This window comes from Periplaneta americana, chromosome 9, assembly GCF_040183065.1.
Source record: "Periplaneta americana isolate PAMFEO1 chromosome 9, P.americana_PAMFEO1_priV1, whole genome shotgun sequence".
Classification (NCBI taxonomy): domain Eukaryota; kingdom Metazoa; phylum Arthropoda; class Insecta; order Blattodea; family Blattidae; genus Periplaneta; species Periplaneta americana.
Genome location: NC_091125.1, coordinates 176,831,766 through 176,842,230, shown reverse-complemented (window position 1 = coordinate 176,842,230; position 10,465 = coordinate 176,831,766). Strand labels below are relative to the sequence as shown.

Below are 10,465 nucleotides of genomic sequence, written 5' to 3'. Positions count from 1 at the left end.
ATCGTGATGTCACCATTGTGAACCGGAGAGCAAATGGCAGAGCCAACACTGGAAACACATGGATTCTCCCCCACCGAAAAAGTCCAAAGCAATGCGCACAAGTTTCGGTAAAGTCATGTTCGCCTTCTTCATCGATTCTAGGGTCCTCTGCTTGTTGAATTTCTCGAGCATGGGGCCACAATCAATGCACAGCTTTATGAAGAAACTTTACAGAACTGAGACATGCCATTAAGTCGAAACGGCCTGGAAAGCTATCCTTCTTCATGATAATGCCCGCCCACATAGGCTGCTGCCAACTCCCTGAGGAGTACGATTCAGAGATTTGGTTGGGAAACACTTCAACATCCCCCCCCCACAGTCCAGATCTCTCCCCATGCGATTTTTACATTTTTGGAGAGTTGAAGAAAGACATTCGTGGACTTTGTTTTGTAACGGACGAAGACGTGTGTGACTGGGTAAAGAACTGGTTCGTGGACAGCCCACAAGCTTCTTCAAGAATGGGATTGATCGTCTTGTCTCGCAGTGGGATAACTGTATAAACAGTTTTGGAGATTACTTTTCAGGTAATAAATGTTCTATTATACTTCTTGGCATCTGCTCCCCATATAATTACCACTACAATCCATACCATGAACACTGATTATAGCTGAACTTTCCATTGTATTTGATTTTATACCATTATCAATCAGGCACTTAGAAGAGCTGTGGATCTTTTAAAAGCTAACAACACGAAATTTTAATTTATTGATTTCCAGATTATGTGTTTGCCAAAATAATTGTACAAATTGAGGAATAGGTCCTCTGGCTCGTATCATAAGGCCTATTAAGTACGATATAAAATTCTCTAAGTTTATATTTTTATAAATAATGGGGAATGGTGGACTTGTAAATATTTTTCAACATCATAAGGTTGATCCAAAGTGAAAGATCACGAATTGCTTTTATAGGCCAATATATCAAGTCTTCTGTTGCTTACATTTTCTGCCAAAGTACTGTGTATCGTATGTCTTCACAATGGTAAAGGATATTGTGTGACAATTTAAAGAACATCTGATGTCTGGATGAGACATTATGTAGTTTTAGGATTTTTTTTTTACCACATGACATTTGATTGAGTATTACATTCAATTTCTAAGACAATTTATATAATTTTTGGTACTCTCGGACATAGTCTTAAAGCTGCATTTGAAGAATAAAAATTTTGTGTGGATAACTTGATGTTCCTCCCATCATAAGTAAGTTTGGATCTCATATATATATAAAATTAATCCTAGGATATTAGAAGTTCCATTGTACTGAATTTCTGATTGTTTGGGTAAATGCGAGGTTATGTATACCGTCTTGTGAAGACTGTCTATTCAGCTTTAGAGTGTGAAATGACAATTGTAATATGATGTTCTTGTTGGGTTGGTGCAGGATCCTTCACATGTGTCATACTTCAACACCCGACAGCACCCAGACTGTATATTTCCGGACATTGGTCCCTGCTTGAAGAATGACCTGTTTGCTGTCCTGCACAACATACTAAAAGTTGTCGGTGTTATTTTTAATCACCCTGTATATGATGTGTGACTTTGTTTTCATCATCATAATCATCATCCCTGGCGTGTCTTGGCCTGCTTAAGAATGTCTTGCCGTTGGTTCCTATTGATTGCCTTGTTCCTCCAATTCCTGACTCCCATGATGTTCAAATTCCTCTCAACACAGTCCAGCCCCATGCTTTCGAGACAATTTATTTAAGGTATGAGGTTGTCAACCTTATGACCAACCCCAACCTGGAGGACCAGGTCATTTGATATTAGGGTTTCGTCCCCTAGATTGGTTGCTTCCACCATAGCCATAGCTATGGAGTCCAGTCTACCCAGATCTTGGGGTTTCCTCCCCTAGAAGAGTTGACTTCACTACGCCTTTGAGCCTCATCTGCCCACCCCAATCTGGATACAGACGCTGTGCCTTGGATTGCCTCTCCCGTCAGTCTGCTGCCATTGAGGTGTTTGCCGTGGACCCTTACAAGGTACTATCACCAAACCAAACCAAGGTTTTGTAAAGAGGCATTACTCCTCCCCTCCTTCTGTCTCACCTGGACTTGGAACTGGCAGTGGCGGAGTTCGTAATTGTTTTATATAGGCCTAACTTAGAATCCCTTTCATTCTAAAAACAATATTTTAAGATGTTCGTATAGTTTTTTTTATGTTGTTTGTATTGCCTGATTATGTGGTTTGTACTCTTTTATGTTGTTTGTGTAGCTTGTTTGTTTATTTCAATATCTGTAGTTTTTAAAATAAAGAATAAGAAGAGTTAAGGTGAGCATTGGAAGCGTTGGGTAGCTATGGGGATGGTGGAGGGCAATAGAAAATATATTACATTTGTGTGTGTGTATATAATATATATATTTTTAAAATCTATATTTGCAGTTAATTTTGATGGGTGTGCCATAATATTCAAGCACATTAAAGACAATATTGAAAATCGACGTAAAACCGGAACTGTACACTCACAATAGTGCTCATGATTGGTCAGGGAAAATTTCTTAACTGAGTCGGGGAGATATCACAATTTCTGTGTGAACCCTGTTATATGTCCAAGTTGTAATGTTATTTACAGCTGTTGGCGTAACTCTGTTTGTCTGGACCTTGATCAGTAAGTACTTAATCTTGTGATTTCTGGCCTCCCCTGAGATCGAATGAGGGACCAGTTTTACACTGAGTGACCCCATAAATCTATGAATCTAAAAGATACAGCGAAAAATAGTGGGGTTGCATTGGTGTTACCTCTTAAGGGGTCAAAACACAAAAATGCTTTCTTCATTCATAGCTCATAAATGTAAGAGAGAGGGAATGAATTTGAGTGAGTTATCCTATCAGTTTAAGCCAAAATAAATGAATTCTGTAAATATAAATGTGCAGCAAGAGCATCCAGGATGAAACAATGTGCTGGTGGAATTTTGAAAATGTAAAACTAGTTTGAAGAGTGAATTTCTGTGCATGACAAAAATCACTCCATTCACAAAATAAATTTAGACTGCAATGTGTTAACGATTACAAATTAACATAGCAGTAAATGCAAAGAATAAAGCTGAGAAATAATTGCTGTACTGTAATTAGAATTAGAAGGCATGTGGCTTGGTCAATGCACAAGCAGAGTGTAGGGCAGCATGGAAAGAGGGGGGGAGCGAGTTATATGACTGATATATCGTACAATATAATGTGAAAATGTTTGCACAGTTTGGACGAATTAAAAAAATAATTAAATTATTATCAGAGAGAGGAAGTTTTCAGGCAAAGGAACTGCCAGTACCTCGTCGTCTTCTTCTTCTTCTTCTTCTTCTTCTTCACTTGTGTCAGGTCTTGAAGATTTATCATAATATTCTTTATTGCTTCATCTCATATGAATTCTTGGCGTAATCTTCTTCTTGCAATCTTTCGACATGTGTGACCCGACTTTTCCAATCCTCCAGAGTGACGTGAGTCAACTCTGCAAGCCGAAATGTTCTTTTCTACAATGTCCCATTACTTTGGCCCAATTAACTATAGTGGCAATCATGTGGTGGTCGTCTTTCTGATTTGATTCATATTTTTTTGTCTGGTTTGGCTATGACTTAATTCGGCTTAATAATTCAATTCTTGTTTCATGAGTTGAATATGTTATATGTGCCACACATTAATTTCATCTTTACAGGAACTTGCGTTGGATAGCTTATGTATGATCGTATAATTGTATCTCACATTTTCTATAATGATTACAGAATGCTTTTAAGAGAACTGAGGAACCTCTCTACAAACTATTGTCTGTAACTCTTGGCATCCATTTCATTATGATTATTGGAGTATTTGGCTTGGGGACTTGAATGGAAAGCCCATTTGCTCTCGAGTATAAAACCTTTATGACACAATAAGTCTGCTATCTTTTTCAGCAGGAACTCAAAACCACCGTGTCCTAAAAAATGGAACAGTCTGAGATTGTCCATAGTTCTTAGAAATTTTATTCTCGCAGCAGTGATGTACTGTAGCTTCTTTCTGCCATCATCATCTAGAAGCTAGTCTTTGCACAATAATATTTTGGTTGATGTAGCAGCCATTAAAGCTTATTTTAACTTTCATAATACATGTCAATTTTTTCAACGTAGGTTATTCCCCATTGTCGTACATTTAGAATATTACATTACAAATCACAATTTTAACAAAATTTGGTCACTCATGGTCTTGCTTTGCTGTGTTTTCTGGGAATTTAAATAAAAGTATGCCACTGTCTTGCTTCCGGGAGATTATGAGATGCTGAGTGTACACCCACACCTCATGCCTTTTCAGTAAGTAACTGGGTCTGACAAAATCGTGTGTTCTTACACACTTTCTTAGAAGAGAGTTCCTTCAGGAATACCACAGGCTTGCCTGTTTGATTTATACTAAGTTTACTTAGAGATAATTTTAAATACTTTAGTTTCAGTATAGACACACAATAGAAGTAAGTTGAAAAAACCAAATAATGAAACATAAAGGATTGTTTTATACACAAGTAAAATACATGCTTGATCTGTCACTACACAACCTTCGAATAACAATGCTCAATTGAAACTAAGATCTTTGATAAACCCACCAACTGTTTCATTTCAATTCTGCTTAAATGATATGGAGCTACTTTTTAGTCTACAAGCGATAGCTAGGGAACCGTTGGGTTAGAGCTGCGGTTATTGTACAGTCTCAGTCAGAATGTTGTGAACTTTTCAATTCTACAACCATATTTGGTGAACATGTTATATATATTTAATTCATGTGCGGAATGAAAGGATTGAAGTGCATTACTACAGCTTGCTCTACTGTGCCACTTCATATTACTTGGTACTATGTCTGTTAAAGCAGTTTACATCCTGGATTAGTAGATGTGAAGAGTGGGAACACAATCACGTATAGTGAAGATTATAAGAAATACATTTCCAGAACCCATTGGTTTGCATTTGGCCTGCAAGCTGTAGGGACTGTTCCTGACTTTAATGATGGTCCTTGGACTTCATTTAATGTGATGGTAGGGACTGTTCCTGACTTTAATGATGGTCCTTGGACCTCATGCAAACCTATGAAAATGTGTGTTGTTGTTTTAATGCCCCTCATATTAACTTTCTGTGTTCCAGTATATACATTGCAGAATGGAATTTTTTCATCTCATTTAAAACACAAATAAAAAGAGGACTTGTACGTAACTTAAATAATAAAGCTATGCACCGTGCATGTAGAACATTAGCACAACTCTGCATGCCAGCCATCTATGATCCAATGACGTCATGGTCACTACTGTGTTCTCTTATTGCCAACAAACAACATACCAATCTGTACTACTCAGCATCTAGATTATTTCATGATTTTCGTGTCGAGATATAAATTGACATAGCCAGGAAATGATGGTATACACTGCTACAATTGCATGGTAATTTTTTTTTTTCTAAAACCTGCTGTTGCCGTAGCATTATGACTCAGTATATAGAAAATGTATGGGGATTAGAATGCCTGATAAACCACTGGAAACTTGTAATCCTGTCTCATAATGCAAAGTATTAATGATCCAGTATGTGGTCATACTTGAAACCCTTAAAGATGGAGAAGTTGGCTGACATATGAAATTCATTTCCAAATTTCTTTTCTACAATAATCAAAGTATTGTTTTGTGTGATATCTTCCCAGTATTTATTGAGCATTCATCGTATTCCAAATCTCAGTGCTGAGCAATCAGATTGCATCACGGTGTTAGAATTTCAGTGATGACATCATTGATACTCGAGCGCTTCCTTTAGCGTGCGGAGGTGGTGGTAGTTTCCATGAGTGAATCTGATTGGTTCTTGTAAAGGGCAGGAATTGCCAGACGAAAGACATCGTGCACTGTTGTGTTCTGCTGTATTGTTTGTAATGAGCACAACAAAAAAGAATATGTTAATGGCTTATGAACGAACATGTCAGTGGACCATTACAACTATTGGTTCAAGAAATAAATTGTTTATGCTCTCTTTTATTTGAGTGAGATGATCGTACGAAAATTTCGAAAAATCTCGCTGAAGTAGCACATACAACAACTCGCACAACCGCCATGATAGCCCTTGTGTCTTCCATCAGTTTTGTTCCAATTTCGCTGCAGTGGGACATCATTGATGTCCACCGAATGATTTCCACCAGTGTGGTGGAATACGCAGTACATGTATGTACTTGACTGTTTGTATGAAGGCAGCTGTGTAGACTAGTTTACTAGCAGGGTGCACCATAGGAGCTGGTCTATGCTACACCCATCATGATGATGATGATGAGGGGATTTTTTGGGAACTAGAGTGAAGTAGGGAGTGGTACTCGCCTGTCTCTTCGATTCAGGATAATATTTGATGAATGTTACGATCAGAATTTTCACATACAGTTTACAGAACGTTGTCAATGATATTTATTGCTAGATCCACAAGTTTTAGGCAGATATCTCTACTGATTGGAAGATGTAATATAAAATGCTTTCTTTAGATGAGGAAGCTTAATGATGATTGAATGTTCCTGCTGTTAACTTATAACATTAGGTCGCAATCAGCAGTCAGCCATAATGAGTGCTGATGGAGCCATTGAAAAAAAATGAGTACAGTACTGTATGGGACTTAGCTGACCCTCTGGCAGGAGTGGGAGAGTAGTGAGGACTGGTCTGAATGAAAACTCTTAATTTTGGACACTAATATTTTTGTATTACATGCAAACTTGTATATCATGAACTTGCTGAAAAATCGAACTTCAGGAAATTTATGAAGCAGTGTTGCGATTAAGATTTATATCATAGCTTCATAGCATAAGCCTAAATTCTTGTACCTGTCACGTAAGCTGTCCTCATCAAACCTGGGACTTTTTATTGAGAAAGCCATAGTGACACTTGTGACAAAGTTCGTAGTTGGGTTCTTCCTTTTCCACACGTCAGGCATCAACATACTGTCTTATCTCCATTCCATATTATTCGACCATCTGGTGGAATTGACTCCTCGAAACCTGGAAACTCATCAAACTGTATTGTATTTAGCTGGAGATCAGTTTGTAAGTTGTCTCAGAGGAACATCACATTCCAATTAATATCATAGCATGCGCATCACATGTTATCAAGCCATCACTGCAGAACCAACAACATTGATGCAGATATCTTGTTTTGACTAGCACTAAACAGATGTAGATGCTGATTTCAGTTTGCTGTGTAATACGTTCTATAAATTGTGAGAGACTTGAATTGTGTTAGCTGACTGGCTTTTTTAGGGACGAATCCCAGATGCGTTCATGTACTTTGGCTCACATTGACCCATTGTTCGCCCTATATGCAATATGTGGTTATTATTATCTTAATCCAACAGGTGCGTCATCTTGTCTCAGCCCGGATATGGCCAGACAAATATGTGACAACTCTGGCCCTGGAGACCGAAGTCCTCAGTATGCAGACGCATCCTATCCCCACAGCTTAATCTCAGCCTGTTATTAACTGCTGTAGATGTAGGATGAAATGGAATCAAAGACTTAAACAGAAGTATCCGGAGTAAAATGTCTGTTTTGTCCACCACAAATTCCATCATGAACTAGCCAGGGATCGAACCAATGTGCATTGGTGCTGAGCTACAGACATGATTTGAATTTTGTTAATTGTGTATATGAAATGTTATCACTCCTGTGTTAATTGTGTTTCAGATCCATTTTGTGTATGGGTCCATAATACAGACAATGTTTGTATGTAGCGTTTCAGATCCATTTTGTGTATGGGTCCATAATACAGACAATGTTTGTATGTAGCGTTTCAGATCCATTTTGTGTATGGGTCCATAATTCAGACAATGTTTGTATGTTATCAGTTCGGAAGCTGGGTGGTTTCAAGTAGCTTTAGAGTGAGTAAGAATTGATACATTCCTTTTGCATTATTCACAGGGCTTGTGAGCTCAGTCTCGTATCACAGTCCAATTCAGTGTTAACGAAATTCCATTGAGTTAAGTTCGGAATGACGTGTTATAAATCCATTAATCTCACTTGCGGAATTTTGATAGTGGTCAGTCTCGGCTGCTATCGTGTTTGGAATGTGGTTCACAGGTCAGACACTGTCCATCATATCTGTTAGGATAATGAAAATGTTACGGACTGATAATTCAAGCTCACCTTTTCACAGCATACCTATTTTAATGGAATTTGGCAAAAACATTCAGAAAATTGAAGTGAAAATATGTCAGTTGATGTATGGTAAAAAACCCTTCGTATGTGAACTATCTTCAGAAAAACCGAAAAGTAACATCTGATGTTAATAGATGTAGCTGCCATTCACAAACAGTGTTTTCTTTTTAACCTACACTAAGCGTGGAGGCTGAATGCAAAGCATTATGCAGAATGGCATTCTGACTGATGCCAGTAATAAATGTCAAGTATATGTGAAATTCCAATAATAATAATAATAATAATAATAATAATAATAATAACCGGCACATTTTGTTGAAGTGCATGGAAGCTGCCTCCTGGATACTCCAGCCATGAGGTCTACTTCGCAGATGCCTCACGGTTCCTGGAGGAGTATCGCTGGATATATGACTTCCCTGTGACAGAGCTGCTGGTGCGAGGCGTGTTGGGGCAGATCCCCCCGGACTGGGCAGTGGCCATACTGTCTCTTAACAACCAGAATCTTAATGATCTGCCACGTGGCTTTGTTCAGGTAACTACAGATTCCTAGTCTGACTTCGATAATTTCTTACTTTTTTCTTTACACTGTGTCCTTTTTAATGAGATGACGAAAGAGAAAACTGAAAATAATTGACTGTTGCTACCTCTCAATGTGCCAGGTATCAAGCTCTGGCAACAACAGCGAAATGACTTTGTTCACTGTTGGGTCAGCTCGGTGAATTGCCACATAATTTGCAAGTCACCTATCTGGATGCAAGAATCGTATCAGAGTAGAAAATTCTGAAATACCTTCTGCAACTCCCCAGCATGATCTGTACACTACTTGCTACGAATCCCAAGTTGTAGGTACAAGCTTACTATTTGATATTAAACTTAGTAATCTTGTATACGAAAATACAACAATATGCAGTTGACTATATCATAAAAGAAACTGGGCCCAATTAGCCTGCGTAGGGTGAAGTCACACCACATACCAGCTTTCTGATCATGAAGAGGAACTTCAGTGCCTTGTGTTCTGAGAGTGTACATAACTGCAGATTGCAACATCCACTCAGCGAGTAGCTGGATCTCCTTGTTGCAATCGATGAACCACTGTTGCTCTATAAGAAAAAAGTGCAGCATTTTCAGTTTTAATGCCAATCTTTGTGATATGTCGCATTTTTGTCCTAATCGCATAAGATTTCCTAGGACTTTGGTGCATTCTTGCCTGAATATCTGCGTCAAAACTGTCCTTCAGTTTCTCGTTTTGTCTATTTCTCGCCAGTTTCTAAACAGTTCAGTTTCGCATTATATTAAAGAGTCTTTAGCTCCAGGGAAACGATGTTAAAGATTCGTAATCAGTACATAATTCTCTATAATATATACAAAAGTAAATTAAGATTTCTGTTGTAATTGGCAAGAACATAATGTACTGTGCGTTACATTAGTACAGAATTGTAAAGTGAACTTTATTTAAACCTTACCGTGTTTTGTTAGACTCTTGAGGGTTTGCCAACCATGTATTTCGAAACTTGGTAGCTTGTATATTTTGAATGACATGGACTATACAGCAAAAATAGATAGACGATTGACTTCTGCTGAAATGTGTTTCATGAGACGAAGAATAGGATGTACACACATTTACCATTGCAGAAATGAAGACATCCTCAGGAGCTGAAAGTTGAACCAGTTTTGCAATATATCCATAGCTACAGAACTCAATGAAAATATCATGTGAATAGAATGAACAACCTTAGATTTCCCGGAGTGATCTTATCGTATAGGTACACCAAGAAGTTGTTCAAAGCCTGAAAGGAGATGGCCCAATACGTGCACGTATATTATGATGATGATGATGATGATCTGTACAGTGTACAATATTTCACAGTGTCGCCTTGAGTGGCGCAGTTGGTATAGTGCTGGCCTTCTATGCCCGAGGTTGCGGGTTCGATCCCAGCTCAGGTCGATGGCATTTAAGTGTGGGACAAAATTCCAGCACACAGGTGACTCTGATATAACCTCGGAAGTTGCGAGCGTCGTTAAATAAACCATAATTTGAATTTTATTTCATAGTCTGTGATGCATGACGATTTTACTGGAGTTCTTGGGCAGAACTATTCCTTTCAGGTTTTCTTTACGAAACTTTCATTGTTACATCATCAGTCTATACATTTTGAATGCTGTCATTAATTTAAAAAGCTTGTTTTATGTTGACTATCAAATTGTTCTTATAAATTAAGAATTAATGGCCCGTCTATGAAGCTGCATTGACTGTCTTTCCAAACAATTAATTTTTCGGAATGTGTATGATAAGACATTCTTGTGTTAAATTCTAACGC

General features: G+C 38.0%; 1 protein-coding gene across 2 annotated transcripts in view; it reads left to right on the top strand.

Moving 5' to 3' along the window:
- Positions 1 to 10,465, top strand: part of LOC138706792 (methyltransferase-like protein 25B) — a 63,099-nt gene that overhangs the window by 18,234 nt on the left and 34,400 nt on the right. For both annotated transcript variants that reach the window (XM_069836497.1, XM_069836496.1), the window contains exon 2: positions 8,469 to 8,679. In XM_069836497.1, the coding sequence (XP_069692598.1) occupies positions 8,469 to 8,679 (211 nt within the window). The remainder of the gene's footprint in view (positions 1 to 8,468; positions 8,680 to 10,465) is intronic.